This window comes from Elephas maximus, chromosome 9, assembly GCF_024166365.1.
Source record: "Elephas maximus indicus isolate mEleMax1 chromosome 9, mEleMax1 primary haplotype, whole genome shotgun sequence".
NCBI lineage: Eukaryota > Metazoa > Chordata > Mammalia > Proboscidea > Elephantidae > Elephas > Elephas maximus.
The window spans coordinates 44,226,447-44,250,911 of NC_064827.1; the positions used below are offsets into that span (position 1 = coordinate 44,226,447).

Below are 24,465 nucleotides of genomic sequence, written 5' to 3' on the forward strand. Positions count from 1 at the left end.
AGGTGGGTGAAGGGTATATGGAAACAATGGTATTTTTGCAATTCTTTTGTGAGTTTAAAACTATCTCAAAAACTTTGTTAAAGTGTACTGATCCAAATTGGGCCTACTCTTTCAGTAAAGGCTATTGAAAAACTACTCTCCTAAATAAGATAGGAAGAATATTTCCTACAGTTGGTATTTCAGTTGTTTTTGTTAATATATGTTGAATAGATATGAAGTTTATAACAATTGTGTAAGTTGTAAACTTATAAGGACAAAGTGCACCTTGAAGCTCTTGGTGTGCTTTTCTCCTTCCTATTCCCCATCTCCTCCCCAACCTCTGTCCTAAATTTTATATTTTTCACTCTCTTGTTTTTCTTTGTAGTTTTACCTCGGGCGTATATATACCTAATGACAGGTTTGCATGTTCTTCAGCTTTATGTAAATAGAATAATACTGTATGTATTCTTCTGCTGTTGGTTTTTTTCTCCTAGATATTATATTCATGAGATTTATCAATGCTGATAAGTATTTTTAGAGTTCACTCATTCTTACTGCTAGATAGTTTTTCACTGTATGTGAATATGATAAGTTAGCCTCTATTCTATCATTAACAGCCACTTGGTTGGTTTCCAGTTTTGTCATTATGAACAGTGCGATTGCAAGCATTCTTGTATATGACATATTTGAAGAGTTTCCATGGGCATACACATAAAAATGAACTTGCTGAGTTATAAAGTAAATGTTTCATCAGCTTTACTAGATAAGGCCAAATTATTTTCCAAAGTGGTTGTCCAATTAATAACACAGGTAGTCCTTGACTTACAATGGGGTTCTGGTCCAAAAACTCTGTCATAAATTGGTTCTGACATAAGTCAAATACCTCTTTTTTTTTTTTTTGGTTTTCATTATTATTGCCTGTTATTATTAGTATCTTTATAAATCTGATCTTTGAATATCTGTGAGTGAACATCTTAGAATGATAACATCAACAAATTACATACTGCAACATTATATATAGTACATATTACTAACGGTAAGATGTATAAAAAAAGTGGCCCTAAGTATGGTTCGTCGTAATTCGAATACGTTGTAAATTGGGACTACCTGTACCACCAGTAGTGTATAAGTATTCCAGTGGTTTTACTTTCTCTCTAGCACAATATTGTTAGACTTTAAAATTTTTACCAATCTGGTGAGCTTGTATATTAAAAATTTAAAACGTTGCAGTTTATCGATTGCCTACTTTGTACCAAGCACTGTGCCAGGCATTTTCATACATTAATTAATTTAACCTTCTCACCAACTCTTCTATCTCAGGCTCAGAGTGGAGACTGATGCTGTGCGTAGTTTGTAATACATAATTACGCCTAAACCTCTCTCTGACAAATTTATTTCTTAGTGGGCCTTTCTCTATCCTGTATCTACCTAGTTTATTTCCTATTCCTTTTTAGAAAAAATCATTCCCATTTTGATGACAATAATTAAGGCACGAACTGGCTAATAACCTGCCCCAAGTTACTTTGTTGCTAATAAGTAGCACAATTTAAAATAAAACCCAATTCTCTGGTTCCTAATTCAGTTTTTGCACCATTTCTTTCCTTTTTCCTCCCCTGGGAGAGGTGACAGGGAGATGGGGAGTTGTGTTGATGGGCACTGGGGTGGGGGCTGGGTGGCAACTGCAGGGTCCCAAGGTGACATGGTTGCTGAAGCTGGGCCTGAGATCCCCAGGGGACAGGAGGGACACGCTGGCTTCCGGTCTCTGTTGAGTGAGTCCGCCACTCGCTCAGAATGCAGTATCAGCTCAGGCTCAAGGCTAGAGCAGAGGGGCCCTTGGGTGCACTTCCTCCCATCACTCACATTCTTACACTCTTTCTCTGAGTTTAACAGCTAAATGCACTTTCCAGTTGGCTGCTATGTGATATGATGTGCATGCAGAGAGCGTGACAAGATTGGGTAGGCTCCTGGTTCCAACCGAAACAGTTATTACTCAGGTCCCTGGCTGGCTGCTAAGTGCCTTATAACCATTTCACATTCCAAGCTGTGTTGCTTATGGGGATTTGGCCAGACTATTCTGTCAAAGCTGCTGATGGCCCTGCAGGGGTTGGAGAAAATCCAGAACTTCAGGCCATCTACCCTTGGCTGTCCTTTCCTGAGGCAGTAGGAACCCCAAGCATACTGTGGGAGTGTGAGCAATGGGGAAGTAGGACTGAGTGCCTAGACAATGGTGTTAATTGGAACTGCTAACACTGGATAAGGAGTCCCTGCGTGGTGTGAATGGATAATGCCCTAGCCTGCTAACTGAAAGGTTGGTGGGTTGAGTTCTCCCAGAGGTGCCTCAGAAGAAAAGCCTGGCAATCTACTTCTCAAAAAATAGCCCTTGAAAACCCTGTGAAGTACAGTTCTACTCTGACACACATGGGATCACCATGAAAATCGACTCGATGGCAACTGGTACTGGTAAAATTGGTTAGAAAAACACAGATTCTATTGACAGAAGAAAGAGACTCTAGGTTGGGGTGCAAAACTTGTAGCCCACAAGCAGAAGTGAATTTTGTCTGGCCCTCGTGGTGCAGTGGTTAAGAGCTTGGCTGCTAATCCAAAGGTCCGCAGTTCAAATCCACCAGCCGCTCCTTGGAAACCCTATGGGGCAGTTCTGCTCTGTCCTGTAGGGTCACTATGAGTTGGAGTCACCTCAGCAGCATTGGGTTTTTTTGCACAGTATTTAATTTTTTTAATTCAAATACTTTTATAGGAACCATGCATTCACCAATTTGTTACAATACCCACGAGTTCCTATTGTTTTACATCTGAGTGCTATTAACACCCTGGCCCCTGAAGTTATTTGATGCAACTCTGCCTAGATAATTGAAATAGGAATTATATCCATAATGAGGTCATCTGGGATTCACTGAAGGCAGACTGAAAGAATATTGTCATACCAAAGTCAGGTTATTCTTTTTCTGGCAGCTGAGTATCTTTAGGCCAGGAACACCCTATTATTTAGGCTTTACACCTCCCTCAAAATTTTAGATTTTTTTTCCCCTCCAAATCTTGTTGGGGATGACAACATGGTGAAAATATCTGTAAAGTCTTGGCACATTTATACTTGTTGTTGTTGTTGTTAGGTGCTATCAAGTTGTTTCCAACTCATAGTGTCCCTGTGCACAACAGAATGAAACACCATGCGGTCCTGCGCTGTCTTCACAATTGTGCTGTGCTTGAGCCCATTTTGCAGCCACTGTGTCAGTCCATCTCATTGAGGGTCTTCCTCTTTTTCACTGACCCTCTGCTTTACCCAGCATTATGTCCTTCTCCAGGGACTGATCTCTCCTTGACAACATGTCCAAAGTATGTGAGACGTAGTCTTGCCATCGTTGCTTCTAAGGAGCATTCTGGCTGTACTTCTTCCAAGACAGATTTTTTCATTCTTTTGACAGTCCAGGGTATGTTCAGTATTCCTCGCCAACACCACAACTCAAAGGCATCAGTTCCTCAGTCTTCCTTATTGGTTGTCTAGCTCTTGCATGCATATGAGGTGATTGAAAACACCTGGTGTGGGTCAGGCACACCTTAGTACTCAAGGTGACACCTTTGCTTTTCAACACTTTAAAGAGGTCTTTTGCAGCGGATTTGCCCAATGCAATGCATCTTTTGATTTCTTGGCTGCTGCTGCCATGGGTGTTGATTGTGGATCCAAGTAAAATGAAATCCTTGACAACCTCAGTCTTTTCTCCATTTACCATGACGCTGCTTATTGGTCCAGTTGTGAGGATTTTTTTTTTCCTTATGTTGAGGTGTAATCCTTGCTGAAGGCTGTGGTCTTTGATCTTCATCAGTAAGCGTTTCAAGTCCTCTTCACTTTCAGCAAGCAAGGTTGTACATTTGCATAATGCAGGCTGTTAATGAGTCTTCCTCCAATCCTGATGCAGCGTTCTTTTTCATATAGTCCAGCTTCTCAGATTATTTGCTCAGCATACAGATTGAACAGGTATGGTAAAATTGTATAACACAGACATACGCCTTCCCTGACTTTAAACCATGTAGTATCCCCTTGTTCTGTTTCGAATGACTGCCTCTTGATCAATGTATAGATTCCTCATGAGCACAGTTAAGTGTTCCGAAATTCTCATTCTCCACAGTGTTATCCACAATTTGTTCCACATAGTCAAATGCCTTAGTAAAGTCAGTAAAACACAGGTAAACATCTTTCTGGTATTCTCTGCTTTCAGCTGGGATCCATCTGACATCAGCAATGATATCCTTGGTTCCATGTCCTCTTCTAAACTGGGCTTGAATTTCTGGCAGTTATTTACACTTAGTGACTTAAGAAAAACCCCAAACCAAATGCGTTGTTGTCAAGTCGATTCCGACTCATATTTAGGGGACCTGAAATAAATTTATTAACTAAAATAAGCATACTTTATTGGCCTTTTTTTGGGTTGGGCAGGAAAGAGGGATTTTCTGTGTAGCAATCTCATGGGGTTTGATAAAGTATAATTTTCAAAAGGTTAAAACACAAGACTCACTTTTGTGCATCAAAGGACTTTTTCAAGAAAGTGAAAGGACATCCTACAGAATGGGAGAAGATATTTTGTAATCAGGTATCTGATCAGGATTTAATATCCAGAATACAGAAAGAACTCTTATAACTAAATAAAAAGACAAATAACCCAGTTTAAAAATAGGCAAAGAATTTGAGTAGACATTTCTCTAAAGAAGGTATACAGATAGCCAATAAGCACGTGAAAAGATGTGGAAGCTTGATGCCATTACTCGTTAAAAAAAAAAGAAAAATTCACTAGGGAAATGCAAATCAAAACCACAATGAGATATCACTGCACATACACTAGGATGCATGTTATCAGAAAAAATAGAAAATAACAAGTATTGGCGAAGATGTGGAGAAATTGGAACCCTCGTGCATTGCTGGTGGGAATCTAAAATGATACAGCCACTGTGGAAAACTGTGGCGGCTCCTCAAAAAGTTAAACATAGAATTACCATTGTGACCCAGCACTTCCACTCCTAGGTATGTACCTAAAAGCCTTGAATGGAGGGACTCAAACAGACACTTACTTGTACACCAATTTTATTGTAGCACTATTCACAATAGCCAAAAAGGTAGAAACAACCCAAGCGCCCATCAACAAATGAAAGGATAAACAAGATGTGGTGTATATATACAGTGGAATGTTATTCAGTCATAAAGAGAAATGAAGTTCTTATACATGCTATCACATGGATGAACCTTGAAAACATTATGCTAAGTGGAATAAGTCTGAAACAAAAGGACAAATATTATATGCTTTCACTTTTATGAAATATATAGAATAGGCAAATTTATAGAGACAGAAAGTAGATTAGATGTCACCAGGGCTGGAGGGGTGGTGGAGAGTTGTTGCTTAAGAAGTATTGAGTTTCTGTTTGGAGTGATGAAAACTTTTAGAAATAGATAGTGGTGGGGGTGAATATAATTAATGCCACTGAATTGTACACTCAAAAATTTTTTAAATGGCAACTTTTTTTTTTTTACCTTAGTTGAAGGTTTACACACATTGTTTTGTGACAGTGGTTGCCAGCCCCACAACATGTCAACAACACTCTCCCCTTTTCGACCTTGGGTTCCCTGTTACCAGTTTTCCTATCCCTTCCTGACTTCTTGTCCTTGCCCCTGGGCTGCTGTGCCCATTTAGTATCATTTTGTTTTATAGGAAAATGGCAATTTTTTGTTTGTTATATATATTTTACCAAAATAAAAAAAAAGAAATTGTAACTTTTGGAATTATCTTTTCCACAGGCCATAAAATATTTGTATCTTCACTAGATAATAATCTGCATGTTAACCTCTGCCCCTAGAGAAGTATAAACTAGTCCAGTCAATATAAAATTAATCAAGGATTTAAGCCCAGCACTGCACTAAAAGATCACCCAATGATTTTTTTTCCATTGTTTTCCAAGTTTCAGATAATTTTTCTGACAGATTCTAGTCATCAACCTAGACTTGGTTGCCAGGAAGTAGAATCTGTTTTCCAAGTTTTAAAAACATAACTTTATGATAAGGATATGTGAAATGAATTCTAAAATTTAACATATATATTTTATTTTGAGTAGATTTATATGAGTAGAGTATTTTGGATTTCAGAGATCAAGTTCCAAGTTTCTTAAGCACATGTTTGAAGGAAACAATATTGGCATAAGAAATTCTCATTTTGCATCTTTTGATCTCTTTTACAGAAATCCCATGGCGTTATAGTTGGTTCTACTCTGCAATGCCTGTACCTGTAAGCCAAAATGATGACAGACAAAGTGAAGGTAGGTCAACTCAGTAAGAGGTATCTAAGTCTGTATGTCATGATTGTTGCTTCTGACAAGTGTGTGTGTGTATATGAGACAGAGAAAGAGACTGACCAACCTGCTAATCAAATTACCAACTGACCAAACAACTGACCAGGAAAGGAAATACGTTTTGCAGAAGCAAATACATTATACTTATAAGTACAGGCAGAACTGTTTTGTCATCTCAGAACTCTAGTCTGAGTAGTTAATAATTTCTCATCTTTTGTACTTTCCCTACATTTGGAAGCTCACCAGGAAAGCATGTGTTCCTTTCTCTCTTCCCATCCTTCTCAACTGCCTCTAGCGGCAAAGAGGTGGTCAGTGTGAAAAGAAGCGGAGGCAGATAAGGTTTTTTGTTTGTTTGCAGCCTATTTGTGGACAGGGCAGATGGATCTAGCTATAGTGTTTAGGGACTTCCATACCACGTTCATGCTTTCCTCAGGTAAATTAGGTATTGATTGGAGCTGAGGTAATCATACCCATGCCATCTTTCAGAATGGAACTGCCTGACATGACAAAAAGGCAAGCCAGAATATGGTACTAGATTTAACCTTCATTTGGGGGGATAGAGGAGACATAGAGAATGAAATTAGTTCACTGATAAAAGGCCACACTGTACCTTCCTTACTTTCTGTCATTGGGCAGTTGTCTAATTTCTTTCTTATGTAGGCTCATCCAAGGGCACAGGCCCTAATTCCATAAAGAGGAAATCAGGGGCCATGGCTTCATGGGACATGCCAGTTAATTGGCCTAATATTGTGTTTAGTGCTACAGTTCTATCTCCTAGTTCATTGTGTAGTGCCCGGGGTCTTAAAAGCTTGCAAGCAGCCATCCAAGTTACAAAAATTGATCTCTATCCGCCTGGAACAACAGAGAATTGAAGAAAAGTCAGGAATAAGAGGAAGAAATGAAATGTATGGCTCATTGCCTCCATGAACAACTGCCTCATTTGCCATGAGATCAGAAGAACTGGTTGGTACCCAGCTTCCATTAGTGAACGTTTTGATTAAAGATTCTGTAGAAGAATCCTGATCAAAAGTAAAAAAAAATGCAGAACAAAATTTCAAATTCCCATGGAATCTAGATTTTCTGGAGCCATAATGAACCCCTGAAACTATTGCCCTGAGATAATCTTTAAATCTCAAACCAAAAATATCCCCTGAAATCTTCTTAAAACCAAGCAATAGTTTAGCTTAACTAGTAAAGAATACCTGCCTTGAGCATTGTGCTCTTTTGAGAACTATCTGTATGGGATCAAACTGACAACAGTGGCTGGAAAGATTAGATAAGAACCTTAGGGGGCAGTGAGTTTATATTGACGGGGGAGGAACAATTTGGAAAAGGAGGGTGAGGATGGTTGCACAACTTAAAGAATGTAATCAGTGTCACTGAATTGTACAAGTAGAAATTGTTGAGTTGGTGTATGTTCTGCTGTGTATATTCTCAATAATAACAATAATAAAATAAAATAAGTTATAATTTAAAAAAAAGAGGAAATCAGGGAACTTCCATTGGAGGCAGAACGAGAGCCCTCTCCCACCCTTGGGAGAGCTAAAGGAGAGAAAGCTGATGAAAACAGAGACTAATTAGCCATTTTCTCCTGCATCTTATTATAAACAATAAATAGAGGGAACAGAACATTTTGGGGAATAGCAAATTCAAGGCAAATTAAAAATGTAGTAATCATCAATAAAGACTGATTCATTCATTTATTCAACAAATAATTATTGATTACCAAATGAATGTCAGCCACTGTGGTAGGTGCTGACAGTACTGTGGCAACAAAACTAGACAGAATCCCTGCTGTTATGGAGATCATGGTATAATTAATTCAGTACAAAAGCACATTAAATAATAATACAGATAAATATCAAATCACAATTTCATTAAATGCTAACCCATTGCCATTGAGTCGATTCTGACTCATAGGGACCCTATAGGATGGACTAGAATTTCCCCATAGGATTTCCAAGGCTGTAAATCTTTTGGAGGCAGATGTTACCTCTTATTCCTGTGCAGCAGCTGGTAGGTTTGAACTGCGGACCTTTCAATTAGCAGCTGAACGCTTAACCACTGCATCACCAGAACTCCTTGCAGTAAGTGCTACGAAGATCATATGGGAGGCGTAGTGGTCAAGAGCATGGATTCTGGAGACAGACTGTCTGAATTTGAGTCCTAGCCCCACTATTTACTGCCTTATCTTGGCAAGTCTCTTAATCAGTCTATACTGTAGTTCTGCATCTATAAAATGGATATAATAATAGTGCTACCTCATAAGATTGCTGTGAGGATTAAATTCGGTAATATTTGTAAAGCACTTAGGACAGTATCTATGTAAATATTTGCTTAAAAATTATCTGTCATAAGAATTTGGTGCTTTCATTTAGGAAGATAATTAAGAATTTGAATGTTTATAAATATGGGTTATTTCAAAAGCCAAATGTTTTACCAAAGGAAAATAATGGAAACCAGTTTTTGTGGCCTAAATCCCTCAGGTAGGCCAGGACTCTGGTAGAGTGAACACTTAATCCCCGTCTACACAAGATTTTGGCATATTTGCCTGAGTTGTCGAAATAACAGCGGCAAACCCTGCAATCTGGCAGCTACCACTGCCCTTGTCTGGCCTATCAGGCCTATTCTGGTAGGATGCAGAGCACATAAAGTAAATATTGACCAGTTCTAGCATCTTGTTCATCTATCCTCTCCTTTTCCTACCACCTTCTTAGTTTAGGCTCTCAGCATTTCAAGTGTTCACTATGGCAGCAATCTTTTAAGTGGTGTTTATGTCTGTGGTCTCTCCCCCTGTAAACCTGCCATATTAATCTTCCTGAAATTCCAATTTTATCACATTTTTCCCACTCAGAATCTTTCTGATCACTCCTGAAGTTCACCCTTCAGCCAAAGATTAAAACAAAAGGAGACTAAATGGGCACACCAGCCCAGGGGCAAGGACAAGAAGGCAGAAGGGGACAGGAAAGCTGGTAACAGGGAACCCAAGGTCGAGAAGGGGAGAGTGTTGCCCTGTCGTGAGGGTGGCAACCAATGTTGTAAAATAATATGTGTATTAACTGTTTAATGAGAGTCTAATTTGCTCTTTAAACCCTCATCTAAGATACAAATTTAAAAATTACTTTAAAAAAACCTTTCTGAGATTCTTTGTCAGCTATAGATGTAAAGACCTGCCTTTGTAGTCTTGTTTCCTGCCTCCCTCAGACTCTTCCTGTCTGCTGTACTATCACACACTTAATTTAGTCTCCGTGCCTTTCGTTAAGCTCTTTGTCCTGCCCATCCCCAGCATCTCTACCTAATCAACTTCTATTCATCTTTTAGGTTTAGTGAAAATCCTTCTCCATGAAGCCTTCAACAACAATTCCAGCCCACAATTATCTTTTCTTCTTGAATTCCTATAGTACTGGGTTACCTACAATTAATTTTTTTAAATAACAGCCTTATTGAGATACAATTCACATATCATAAAATTCACTTTTTTAGAGTATACATTGCAGTCTTTTAGTATATTAAAGAGTTTTTCTAATTACGATGCACAATTCAAATTCTAGAATGTGTTCATCACCCCAAAAAGAAACCCCATACCCATTAACAGTCATTCCCTATTCTCTCTTCCCCCACCCCCTGGCAACCACTAATCTACTTTCTATCTTTATGGTTTTGACTATTGTAGGCATTTCATATAAGTAGAATCATAATATGTGGCCTTTTGTGATCAACTTCTTTCACTTAATAATGTTTCCAAGGTTCATCCATGTTGTGACATGTATCCTTGTTCCTTTTTAAAAAAGTTTTTTATTGGGGTAAAATATGTATATGACATAAAATTTGCCGATTTAATCATTTTAAAGTGTACAATTTAGTGGCATTAATTACCGTCGCCACTACCTATTTCCAAAACTTTTCATCACCTAAGGCAGAAACTCTGTGGCCTAACGTGTGGTCTGTTTTGGAGAATAGTCCATGTGCACTTGCTATGCATATCCAGTTTTTTTCAGCACCACTTGTTGAAGACAGTGTACTTTTCCCGTTGAATGGTGTTGACACCTTTGTCAAAAATCAGTTGACCATAGATGTGAGGGTTTATTTCTGATCTCTCAATTCTATTTCATTGGTCTATATGTCTGTCTTTATGCCAGCACCCCACTGTTTTGATTACTATACCTTCGTAGTAAGATTTGATATCATTGTTTTTCTTTTCCAGTATTGTCTTGACTATTCTGGTTCCCTTGAAATTCTATATAAATTTTAGAACGGACTTTTCCATTTCTGAAAAAACCAAAAAATTTGATCAAATCTATAAATTGCTTTGAGGAATATTGCATCTTAATAATCTTAAGTCTTCCAATCTATGAACATGGATTATCTTGCCATTTATTTAGATCTTTTAAAATTTCTTTCAGGAAAATTTTGTAGCGTTCAGTACACAAGTCTTTCACCTCCATGGTTAAATTTGTTCTTAGGCATTTTATTCTTTTAGCTGCTGTCATAAATGGAATTGCTTTCTTGATTTCCTTCTTGCATTGTTCATTGCTTGCATATAGAAATACAACTGATATTTGTGCTTATTTTGTATACTGTAACTTTGTTAAATTCATTTATTAGCTCTAACAGTTTCCTGGTGGATTTTTTAAGAGTTTTGTACACGTAAGATCATGTCATCTGTGAATAGTGATAATTTTACTTCTTCCTTTCCAATTTGGTTGTCTTTTATTTCTTTTCCTTGCCTAACTGATCTGGCTAAAACTTCTAGTACTGTGTTGAATAGAAGTAGTGAGAGCAAGGATCCTTGTCTTGTCCCTGATGTTAAAGGAAAAGTTTTCTTTCACCATTGAGTATGATGTTCACTGAGAGTTCTTTATATATGGCCTTTATTATGTTGAGGAAGATCGCTTCTATTCCTAGTTTATTGAGTGTTTTTATCATGAGAGTGCACTGAATTGTGTCAAGTGTTTTTCTGCTTCAATTGAGATGAGCATGTTTTTTTTTCTTCTTTCTATTAACCTAGATTAATACATTGATTGATTTTCATATGTTGAACTTACCCTTGCATTCCTGGGATAAATCTCACTTGGTCGTGGTGTATAATTCTTTTAATACATTGCTGTATCTGGTTTGCTTTTTTTTTTTTTTTAAGGATTTTTACATCTATGTTCATAAAGGATATAGCTCCAAAATTTTTTTTTAAGTGTCTTTAATGGGCTTTGGTATCAGGGTAATGCTGGCAGCCCAGAGTGAGTTAGGAACTGTTCCCTTCTATTTTTTGGAAGAGTTTGAAAAGGACTGGTGTTAATTCTTTGTTAAATGTTTGGTAGAATTCCCAGGAAGCCACATGGCCCTGGGTTTTTCTTTGTTGAGAGGTTTTTGATTACTGATTCAATCTCTTTACTTATTATAGGTCTATGCATATTATCTATTTCTTCTTGAGTAAGTTTTGGTAGTTTATGTGTTTCTAGGAATTTCTCCATTTCATCTACGTTATCTAATCTGTTAGTGTACAGTTATTCATAGTGTTGTCTTATAATCCTTTTTTATTTCTGTAAAGTCAATAGTAATGTCCCCGTTTTCATTTCTGATTTTAGTGATTTGAGTCTTCTCAAATTTTTTTCTTAGTTTAGCTAAAGCTTTGTCAGTTTTGTCGATTGTTTCAAAGAACCAGCTTTTGGTTTCATTGACTTTATTGTTTTTCTATTGTCTGTTTCATTTGTCTCCACTTTAATCTTTATTATTTTCTTCCTTCTGGTAGCTTTGATTTAGTTTGTTCTTTTTCTAGTTTCTGAAGATTTATAGTTAGGTTATTGATTTAACGTCTTTCTACTTTTTAACATAGGTGTTTAAAGCTATAAATTTCCCTCTGAGCACTGTCTTTGCTGCACCCCGTATATTTTTGTATATTGTGTTTTCAGTTTCATTTGTCTCTAGGTATTTTCTGATTTACCTTGTGATTTCTTCTTTAACTCATAGAATGTTTAAGAGTGTGTTATTCAACTTCCATATGTTTGTGAGTTTTTCAGTTTTTCTTCTGTTATTAATTCCTAGTTTCATTTTATTGTGGTTAGAGAAGTTATTTAGTATGATTTCAGGCTTTTAAAATTTATTGAGGCTTTTTCTGTGGCCTAACGTGTGGTCTGTTTTGGAGAATAGTCCATGTGCACTTGAGAAGAGTGTTTCTTCTGCTGTTGTTGAGTAGAGTGTTCTGTGTATTTCTGCTAGGTCTAATTGGTTTGTTGTTTAATTGTTATTGGTTTAGTGTTTCCTTCAAGTTCTGTATTTACTTGCTGATCTGATTGCCCTATCCATTATTGAAAGTGGGGCATTGAAATCTCTAGCTATTATTATAGAATTGTCTATTTCTCCCCTCAATTTTGTAAATCCTTTATATATTTTGGGGCTCTGTTGTTCAGTGCATGCATGTTTATAATTGCATATATTCTTGATGGATTGAACCTTTTATCAATATATATAATGCCCTTTGTTTCTTGTAACCTTTTTGACTTAAAATCTATTTCGTCTGATAATATAGCTCTCTTTTGGTTACTGTTTGCATGGAATATCTTTTTCTATCCTTTCACTTTAAACCTCTTTGTGTTTTTGTATCTAAAGTAAGTCTCTTGTAAACATCATGTAATGGATCATGTTTTTTAATCTATTCTGCCAGTCTCTGCCTTTTACTTGGAGAGTTTAGTCTTTTTACATTTAAATGGATTATTGATTAGAAACGACTTACTTTTGCCATTTTGCTATATGTTTTCTGTTTCTCATTCCTCTAATACTGCCCTTTTTTGTCCTTTATTGATTTTTTTGCAGTGTGCCATTTTTATTCCCTTCTTCTTTCCTTTTATATATGTATATTTGTGTGTGTGTGTGTGTGATTACTTTGGGGATTACAGTTAACATCTTAAACTTATAACAGTCTAACTCACTGCCTTGCTGCTATCAGAAAATGGAAAATAGAAAATGTTGATGAGGAACCTTCATGCGTTGCTATTGGGAATGTAAAATGGTACAACTGCTGTGGAAAACAGTTTTGTGATTCCTCAAAAAGCTAAGCATAGAATTACCATATGATCCAACAATTCCACTCCTAGGTATATGCCCAAAATATTTGACAGCAAGGACCCAAACAGATACTTTTATACCAATGTTCACTGCAGCATTATTTACAGCAGCCAAAAGCTACGATCAACCCATGTTTCCATCAGCAGGCAAACAAAATGTGGTATACACATAGAGTGGAGTATTATTCAGCCATAAAGAGAAACGAAGTTCTGATATATCCTATGATTTGAAAAAAATACTGAGTGAAAATAAGCCAGTCACCAAAGGACAAATATTGTATGATCTTACTTATGTATCTAGAATAGGCAAATGCATAGAGACAAGAGTTTTTTAGTGGTTGTCAGGGGCTGGCAAGAAGGGTTGATGGGGAATTGTTGCTTGAGGGGTGCTAAGTTTCTGTTTGGGTTGATGGGAGACTTTTGGAGGTGGTTAGTGGTGATGCTTGGACATTGTGAATGTAATTAATGCCACTAAATTATACACTTCAAAATGGTTAAAATGGCAAAATTTTGTTGTATATATTTCACCACAATAAAATTTAAAACTTAAAACAACCTAGTGTTAATAATCCAACTTAGTTTCATTGGTATACAGGCACTCTGCTCGTATACATCTCTGTCCTTCCCCCTTTATATAGTTATTGTATCAGATTACATCTTTATATATAGATTTATGATTATTATTATATGCATTTGCCTTTTAAACCATATAGAAAAAAACAGGTGTTCCAAACCAAAAATAGTAATACTAGCTTATATATTTACCTATGTAGTTAACCTTTTTTTTTTAAGTTAACCTTTACCAATGTTCTTTATTTCTTCATATGACTTCAGGTTACTATCTAGTGTCCTTTCATTTCAACCTGACAGACTCTCTTTAGCATTTATTGTAAGGCAAATCTACTAGTAAAAAACTTCCTTAGCTTTTGTTTGTCTGGAAATTTCTTAATTTCTTCTTCATTCTTGAAGGATAGTTTTGCCAGATATGGAATTCTATAGGTCAGCCAGTGGTGAAAGCTTAGGGTTTTCTGTGATCGTGGTCTTTTCTGAGCATGCGCTTTTGAATGCCCCAATTTCCCAGTGAAAGTTTTTCCCTGGATTTTCCTGTCATACTTTATTTAGGTCGTCTATTATATGTTTCAACTGTAATCTTTTGCCCCAGGTGCTGTGAAATTTCTGATGCCTTACAGTGTTCTCAAGCAATGCCTACCACTTTTCAGCCATTGCATCAGACCTTCAGGTAGCCCAGGTTAGAACAAACACAATAATTTGTGAATAACATCGGCTCTGCTCCCTCCAGAACCAGGGACCAGGGCCCCACATTGGGAACATAGGCTGCCATCTTCAAGACTGCTGCAGAGCTGGGAGCTGAGGCAAGGGCAAGTAAAATGCTACAAAGTTTTCCTACCTTAGTTGTATTTTTCTTGATTCGGGGTTCATTTGGTTGCTGTAAATCTTTGACTGTTTTCCAAAGTTCTGACAAAATTAGTTCTGATCATTTGTCGCTGGTTTTTTAATGTTTCTGTGGAAGGACAGAATTTTGCCAGATAAAATGTAGGATTCTCAGTTCAATTTGAATTTCAAATAAATAATGAATAATTTTGTAGTATAAGTATGTCTTATGTAATATTTGCAACATACTTATTTTGTACTTGTATTTTTATTAGCTAAACCTGACAACCCTAAGCATAAAGGATTGAGTTTTTGAATCTCTTAGAGTCAAATTGCTTCTTTAGCATCACCAGAGTTTACTGTTAGATCCAGCTTTGTGTGAATGGCATCTTGTTTCTAACTGGTGGCTCTTAATATAACTTTCCCAATTCTTTATCTCCTATTGTAGGGAAAGTTTTATGATTGAGAAGCACTGATAGTGATGTCTAGCAGCAGTTCAGTCAAACATGACTGATTTTTCCTTTATCACACTGATGAGAGAGAGACCATTGGTCCTATATTCCAAAAGAAGTCGGAATGGCAAAGCACAATTCCCAACTTCCATCTACCTGGGGTGATATGAATTATGTTCCTGTCAGCTTCTCTTTTAGAGAGGAAAAGGGAGAAACCAAAGGTCTCCAAGGGGAGCAGGGAGTGGGGCCTTTGGTTTTGAGTACCTCCTGAATTATGGCAGCCAAACCAGTCTTCAACTGTACTCTGTTAATTTTTTTGCCTTTTAAGACAATATTGATTTTCTTTGGTATCTCATCCTTTGAAAAATTATAGTCTTGTTTCTTCGGAACTCAAACAGGAGAATTAGTAAAGTTAAAGGGAATGATCAGAGACAGGGGTGACAAGAGAACTATAGTAGCTGGAGAACTGAACTTTTCATGACATTCAGGAGTCCGGGGAGCTTCCTCTTGGGGCTCATTTTGTCATTGCACTCTACACACCCTCTTTAGCCATGCTAAATACCTTCCTATTTGCTGACCTTAGCATAGAAAGGTCAATAAAGAATTAGTCTTACCTGAAGTTTCTCTTTTAGTGTGATTACTTAGACCTTCCCACCACAAGGAGGATGTAATTATCCTCCATTAGAGAAGTTTGGACAGAAATCCTACCACAATTTAGCAGAATGTATTTCTAAGCATCTATTCATTTGTTCACTTGTTCATTCAACAAATCTTTATTAAATTCAGGGCTTAATGCTCAGGTCCATCAGTGGGATACAGAGGTTTAAAGAAAGGAAAAAAATACATGGTCTCTACCTTTAAGGAGCTGTTTGTTTAGAGACAAAAATGGTATTATAACTAAGTAGCATAACTGAATTTAATGTAACCCATGAGTCATAGCGGTGGGTAGACTGAACCAGAAAAATGTAATGAAATGGCAATGTGATTGTTAAGGTTTTGTGTCAGCTTGGCTGGGCCATGATTCTCAGTGGTTTGGCAGTTATGATGTAGTTTGGCAGTTAAATAATGATGTAATCACCTCCATGATGAGATCTGATAAAATGTAATCACCTCCATATGATGGATCTTATGTAATATAATCACCTCCATGATGAGATCTGCTATGAGCAGCCAGTCAGTTGAAAGAGTTTCCTTGGGCATGTGGCCTACATCCAGTATAGATGGATTTTCTAGCAAAGCTCACTGACTTTTGCTCACTCTGGATCCTGCATCCATTTTGTCATTATCTGACCTCTGGTTCTTGGAACCTGAGGCAGCAGTCTGCTGTCTGACCTACTGATCTTGGGTTTGTCAGCCCCTGCAGCTGTGTGAGTCAGGAGAAACATCCAGCCTGATGCCTAACCCATGGACTTTTTACTTTCCAGCCTCTACAACTATGTGAGCCAGTTCCTTGATCTTTCTCTCTCTATATATACATATATACATTATATATACATACATTGGAAACCCTGGTGGCATAGTGGCTAAGTGCTATGGCTGCTAACCAAAGGGTCGGCGGTTTGAATCCACCAGGTGCTCCTTGGAAACTCTACGGGGCAGTTCTACTCTGTCCTGAGTTGGAATCGACTCAACAGCAACGGGTTTTTATGGTTTATACATATATATGTGCATACACACACACACACACACACACACACACACATATGCTTCACTGATTTTGTCTCTCTAGAGAACCCAGCCTAAGACAGGTGGTAAGAAAACAAATTAGTTACTGCCCCTTCTACAGAGCCAGGAATTCTGGTCTTTTCTGTGATGACTCTCTGCTATATCATTTAACTATTCTTCTTACCATTCTTTAGAATGGAAATATCATATGGCAGTTGCACTTCAGATATATTAGAGATTAAGTCTGGAGAGATAAAATAGAAAATTTCTTATATACCCAAGACTATGAGCCATATCGTTAGTTAAATGTACTGATATCTGTAATATTTCAAGTTATGCTATTTGACCACCGTGTGATAAATTACTATCGTTTTGAATCTGCCTAAGAAATTCCAGTAGTCCTAATATAAATTGACTCCAAATTGACTCCAACTAATACCCACAATTCTGTTCTAGAGATGCTAAAACATGTAGTTATATTTGTATGGCAGTCATCACATGATAATTCAGGCAGCTGTCCAAGAATTGGCCCATTATCCTTTTCCTTGCAGTTTCCTCACTGATTTTTGGAGATGCGGAAATTTCCATCACAGGCATTAAGTGACTTGTTTGAGATCACCTAGGCCTGTTTATCTAGAGTGAAAGCAAGGGGTCATTGCTGAGTTTCCTTTACCAGCACCTTGACTTACTTGAGAACTAGAAGTCTGGTACTATAAGGAGAGGCGGTCTTGACAAGTCTGCTTGTTATAGACTTGCAGTTCTAAAGTTCATCTCACTGCTCTTCTTTCTGTAGCTGGAAATCCCCGTTTATGATCATTTCCCACTGTGAGCCAGGAGAGATTTGCTCAGAACTACCTAAGCCTGATTGTACCTGACCAACTGGCCTTCCTCCTTTTCTCCTCCCTTCCTTCTTCTTCATGGCTACTTATTTTTCAATGTGTCCTTTATCTAGTTCTCTCTTGTAAAGCTCATTTGCTTTTCTTGTCCAGGCTCATCTCCAATCTTCTGTAGCTTTAACCCCTAAAAAACGAGATTGGATTGCATCAAGATTACATAGGAGCTAAATTTTCACCCTGGCATATGAGTCAAAACTATAAAGACATCCTTAAATAGAGTTTTTTTTCAATTTTGATACTTCTACTCCCATCCCACCAAGGAATGAGGAGAATTCCCCTCATGAGACTGTGGTTTTTGTACCTTTTCTTCTCCACTGGCTAGATCAGCATAGTACACCCCCAGGAGGTAGCTGAGAGTTCAAAATCTATTTTGGGGCACAGATAACTGTAACAATGATGTTTATGGAATCTCCTTGACAAGTCATTGTTGTTAGGTGCCGTCGAGTTGGTTCCGACTCATAGCGACGCTATGCACAGCAGAACGAAACACCGCCCGGTGCTGAGCCATCCTAACAATCATTATGCTTGAGCTCATTGTTGCAGCCACTTTATCAGTCCACCTCGTTGAGGATCTTCCTCTTTTCTGCTGACCCTGTACTCTGCCAAGCATGATGTCCTTCTCCAGGGACTGATCCCTCCCGACAACATGTCCAAAGTATGTAAGATGCAGTCTTGCCATTCTTGCTTCTAAGGAGCATTCTGGTTGTACTTCGTCCAGGACAGATTTGTTCATTCTTCTGGCAGTCCATGGTATATTCAATATTCTTCATCAACACCACGGTTCAAAGGCGTCAATTCTTCTTCAGTCTTCCTTATTCACGGTCCAGCTTTCACATCCGTATGATGTGATTGAAAATATCATGGCTTGGGTCAGGCACACCTTAGTCTTCAAGGTGACATCTTTGCTCTTCAACACTTTAAAGAGGTTCTTTGGAGCAGATTCACCCAATGCAATGCATCTTTTGATTTCTTAACTGTTGCTTCCATGGCTGTTGATTGTGGATCCAAGTAAAATGAAATCCTTGACAACTTCAATCTTTTCTCTGTTTATCATGATGTTGCTCATTGGTCCAGTTGTGAGGATTTTTGTTTTCTTTATGTTGAGGTGTAATCCACGCTGAAGGCTGTGGTCTTTGATCTTCATTAGTAAGTGCTTCAAGTCCTCCTCACTTTCAGCAAGCAAGGTTGTGTCATCTGCGTAACGCAGGTTGTTAATCAGTCTTCCTCCAATCCTGATGCCCTGTTCTTCTTCATATAGTCCAGCTTCTTGGATTATTTGTTCAGCATACAGATTGAATAGGTATGGTGAAAGAATACAACCCTGACGCACACCTTCCCTGACTTTAAACCAATCGGTATCCCCTTGTTCTGTCGGAACAACTGCCTCTTGATCTATGTAAAGGTTCCTCATGAGCACAATTAAGTGTTCTGGAATTCCCATTCTTTGCAGTGTTACCCATAATTTGTTATGATCCACACTCGAATGCTTTTGCATAGTCAATAGAACACAGGTAAACATCCTTCTGGTATTCTTTGCTTTCAGGCAGGATCCATATGACATCAGCAATGATATCCCTGGTTCAATGTCCTCTTCTGAAACCAGCCTGAATTTCTGGCAGTTCCCTGTCAATGTACTGCTGTAGCCATTTTTGAATGATGTTCAGCAAAATTTTGCTTGTGTGTGATATTAATGATATTGTTCGATAATTTCCACATTTGGTTGGATCACCTTTCTTGGGAATAGGCATAAATATGGATCTTTTCCAGTCAGTTGGCCAGGAAGCTGTCTTCCATATTTCTTGGCATAGACGAGTGAGCACCTCCAGTGCTGCATCTGTTTGTTGAAAACATCTCAATTGATATTCTCTCAGTTCTTGGAGCCTTGTTTTTCGCCGATGCCTTCAGAGCAGCTTGGACTACTTTCTTCAGTACCATCGGTTCCTGATCATATGCCACCTCTTGAAATGGTTGAACATCAACTAATTCTTTTCGGTATAATGACTCTATGTATTCCTTCCATCTTCTTTTGATGCTTCCTGCGTCGTTTAATATTTTCCCCATGGAATCCTTCACTATTGTAACTCAAGGCTTGAATTTTTTCTTCAGTTCTTTCAGCTTGAAAAACGGTGATTGTGTTCTTCCCTTTTGGTTTTCCGGTAAGCACTCGATGTACTGGGAATCATGTAGCCACCTTACATTTACCATCCCTTTTAGCCCTCACATCAGCATATAAAGTAGGTTTTACTATCCCCATTTTATACATGAGGAAACTGAAGCCCAGAAATGGAAAGTGACTTGCCCTAGATCATTTAACAATTTAGTGACAGAGCCCAGTCTAGAATCTCATTTTTTATGTACTAGGAATTGTTCTAAAATGCTTTATGTACCCTTACCTCAGTTATCCTCACAATAACCTTATGAGGTAGATATTACTATTATTTTCATTTTACAGATAAAGAAAATGAGCCTCAGAGAGGTTAAGTAACTTGCTTAAGGCTACAGAGCTGTTAAGTGGAAAACTGAGATTTGAAACTTGGCAGCCTGACTCAATTGTCCATGTTCTTAGCCAGTATGGGAGCCTATCATATTTTTAAGTTTTAAGTCTGCTGCACATCTTATAACACCAAGTTGCCTTGCTTTATCAAGGTGTTCAGTGATTTTACTACCTCCAGGACAGCTCTCAGCACAGGTGCTTGTGAAACCAGGTCCTCACTGAATAGGCTGTAGACTCAGTTCTTAGTTCCCAATTGTCATGGATTGAATTGTGTTCCCTGGAGATATATGTCAAGTTGGTTAGGCCATGATTCCTAGTATTCCATGGTTGTCTTCCATTTCGTGATTGTAATTTTCCTATGTGTTGTAAATCCTAATCTCTGCCGTTGGTTAATGAGGCAAGATTAGATTATATTAAAGAGGATTAGGGTGGGATGGTAACATCCTTACTAAAGTTACATCCTTGATCCAGTGTAAAGGGATTTTCCCTGAGGTGTGGCCTACACCAGCTTTTATCTTACAAGAGATAAAAGGAAAGGGAAATGAGCAGAGTGGGGACCTCATACCAGCAAGAAAGCAGTACTGGGAGTGGAGTGTGTCCTTTAGACCCTGGGTGCCTAGACAGGAGGCTAGAGCACTAGATGTTTGTTGCCTTGAATTTCATAGCAGGGATCTCTTCAGTTAGACCATTCCCTAGACTTTCTTATTTAAGATAATTTCTAATCTTCTGTAGTTCTAACCCCTCATCCATAATTTTTATTTTGTCACTCTTGTTTCAGCCAAACTTGAATAAACTTTGAACTAACAAGTAGTGGGGAAAGCATGTAGTTCTCCACTTACCAATATTCAAACAGTATTCACCAACCCTATGAAATCTTGAATTTTTTTTTTAATCTGGTCCAAAAACGTTCTTCCTGCCTTTATTATCTCAAACATTACTGTCTCCTTCCTTTTCTGAAGCCTGTCTTCTTTCTCTTTCAGACTTCTAGTGTCTTCTCCTAGATGGTTATGCAAACTGAAGTTTTCCCTTCTGTCTGCCAAAAGCCATTTTTCTCTCCTTTTTCTCCTGTAGAGGCCTCTTATAAAATCTGACTTTCTAGCCCTCAATTCCTTTTCCCCTCTTGGTGAAAATCTGTTTGGCTTTCTCCTCCCTCTTCTTCCATGGCAGGTTCTGGCATCAAAGAGCCAGAACTAGGTGAAAGTTAATCTTGCCCCACTTTGGAGTCTTAGTTTGTCTTTACTGGTGCAGGCTCTAGCTTTGGGATCTGTCTGCTTTACTTTACTCTTAAACAGGGGAGGCATGTGTTCAGTTGCTGTGCACAGCCTGGACTCCGCATATCCCTCAGAGCTGGAGGGCTTCGAGAGAATGGCCTGCTATACGCAGATGAGTTGCTAGGAAATGAGTTAGACCTTTGGTAAATTAAAAACTAATCGGTGATATCTAGGTTTAAATTTACTAATAAACGTGAAATTTGATTAGACAATATTAGGACTTTATCCAGGGTCATAAAATAATATTTTGAATAAATAGAGAGACTATGCTGGTCTGTTGGGTCTGGTTGAAGGGGCAAATGGCATGGGAGAGACTGATTTTACTTACCAGTGCCATAGTAAATTGAGTTTGAACGCAGTAGAAAATTAGTCTGTCCAGGGATTAGACAAGCTCAACACTGGTAGAATCACCAATAGTACCCTGGTGCTTTGCCCTAATCAGCAGCTATATGAGCCTCTGAGAATGTCACTTCCCAAAGGGCTTAGGGTGTGCAGCAGCCTAAATCCTAGATTTGCAGGTAAATTATATGAGCCATTTATATACCACTGCTTTGGAAAACTAACTACAATGGTTAGCAGGAGCTCCTGTATCACAGGGTTGTAAATAAACCACTAACCAATAAATACAAGGCATAAAACATCTTTCAGGGTCATCTCATATCTATATACAACTTCTTCATCTTTATTCAGTTAATCCTAGTAATCACAAGAAAGAAATATAACGAGAAAGAAATGCACTAATCCGGAAGAACACAAGCTTCACAACTGGGTTGTAAACCTAGCCCAAGGAAGACTCGTAGTAGCTTGTTTGTGAATTGCTGGCAAGATGATTATAGAGACATGATCATCATGCACAAAGGAGCAGCTTCTCAAGAGAATACCATCTCATGCTGTGGTCTCCCATAGGGATGTATGTTCCTGGAGGGGGGACTAATAATGCAAAAATGTCAACTCTGTCCAAATTAATCTATACATAATCCAAATCTGTATACTCTCAAGTCCTTCAGTAAACCTAGCCAAACACCACAATGTCATTACCTGAGCAATCCTAGCACCTTGCCCACAATTTGTGTAAATCCCTGAAGTTGCTTCCTCATAGTTCCTTCTGCCTTTTCGCTGGCTAGTGTTCAGACTTTGACCCCTTACATATTTTCAATAAGAAATTTACTCATTCCCAGTTGTAGTTTCTTTCTTTGTGGAAAGTGTTAGCAATGATATTTGAAACCAAATAAACAATTCTTACCAGGGCAACGGTGACTTGGAACCAATAACATCTCTAGGATTTCTTTACAAGAAAGGCCTGGGGCACAGAAAGAGTGATGTTGTACCTGCATATCACTTTACATACTAAACCACTAAAACCTAAACCCACTGCCGTAGAGTCAATTCCGACTTACAGCGACCCTCGAGGACAGAGTAGAGCTGCCCCGTAGAGTTTCCAAGGAGCGCCTGGTTGCTTCGAACTGCCGACCTTTTGGTTAGTAGCTGTAGCACTTAACCACTACACCACCAGGGTTTCCTCACTTTACATAAGATTGAAAAACCATTCATTGTCCTTATCAAAGAATAGGGGAATCCTTAATGGAGATTATGGGAAAGCTCAATCCCCACCCCATTCTTCGGAGCCACCATTAGCAGGAGCCTTCAGAAGTTGGTAGAGAATTGATGCTTTGGTTTCTGCTCTAACTAAATGAAATAGGATAAAAGTATCTGTCTTAGTCACCTAGTCTTGCTGTAACAGAAATACCACAAGTGGATGGCTTTAAAAAGAGGTTATTTTCTCACGGTAAAGTAATCTAAAAGTCCAAATTCAGGGCATCAGCTCCAGGGGAATGCGTTTTCTCACTGTTGGGTCTGGAGGAAGGTCCCTGTCTTCAGTCTTCCCTTGGTCTGGGAGCATCTCCGCGCAAGAGCCTCAGGTCCAAAGGACACGCTCTGCTCCCAGCACTGCTTTCTTGGTGGTTCCCACCTATCTGCTTGCTTTCCTTTCCTTTTATCTTTTATAAGATCAAAGGTGGTACAGACCACACCCCAGGGAAATTCCCTTTACACTGGATCAGGGATGAGACCTGGGTAAGGGTGGTGTTACAATCCCACCCTAATCCTCTTTAACATAAAATTACAATCACAAAATGGAGGACAACTACACAATATGGGGGAATCAGGGCCCAGCCAAATTGATACATACATTTGGGCAGGGGGACATAATTCAGTACATGACAGTATCCATACCGCATATCTAAATGTGTTGTATACCCAGAATACACACACATGTACATGGATACACAAATACTGTGTATACTTATGTGACTCACTGGAATGCAGACTATAGGCTATAAAGTAGGAATTTCTCTCTGATGACAGCCACAAGATAAATGTGCCAGGCAGTTGTTTTTAACCTTATGTATCAGAATCACCTGAGGAGCTTATTAAAATGCAGATGTCTGGGCTCCACCCTAGACTTCTTGAATCAATTTTTAAAGGTTGGCTAAAATTAAAGGGCAAACAATAACAAGTGATGGTGAGGATGTGGAGAAATTGAGATTCTCATACATTGCTGGTATGAATGTAAAATTGTGCAGTCACTTTGGAAAAGTTTGGCCGTTCCTCAAAAAGTTAAACATAGAACTACCATATAATCCAGCAGTTCCACTCCTAGGTATGTACCAAAGAGAAATGAAAATATATGTTCACACAAAAGTTATACACAAATGCTCGTAGCAGCGCTATTCACAATAGCGAAAAGGTAGAAGCAACCCAATGTCTATCGACTGATGAATGGATAAACAAAATGTGATATATCCATCAGTGGAATATTATTCAACCATAAAAAAGGAGTGAAGGACTGATGGATGCAACAATATGGATAAACTGTTAAAACATTATGCTAAGTGAAAGAAGCCAATCACA

General features: G+C 38.3%; 1 protein-coding gene across 1 annotated transcript in view; it reads left to right on the forward strand.

The window, feature by feature from the left end:
- LOC126082416 (phospholipid-transporting ATPase FetA-like) overlaps nucleotides 1-24,465 on the forward strand; it is a 130,068-nt gene that overhangs the window by 34,459 nt on the left and 71,144 nt on the right. Inside the window, exon 3 of the mRNA XM_049894946.1 lies at nucleotides 6,217-6,294. Coding sequence (XP_049750903.1) covers nucleotides 6,217-6,294 — 78 coding nt within the window. The remainder of the gene's footprint in view (nucleotides 1-6,216; nucleotides 6,295-24,465) is intronic.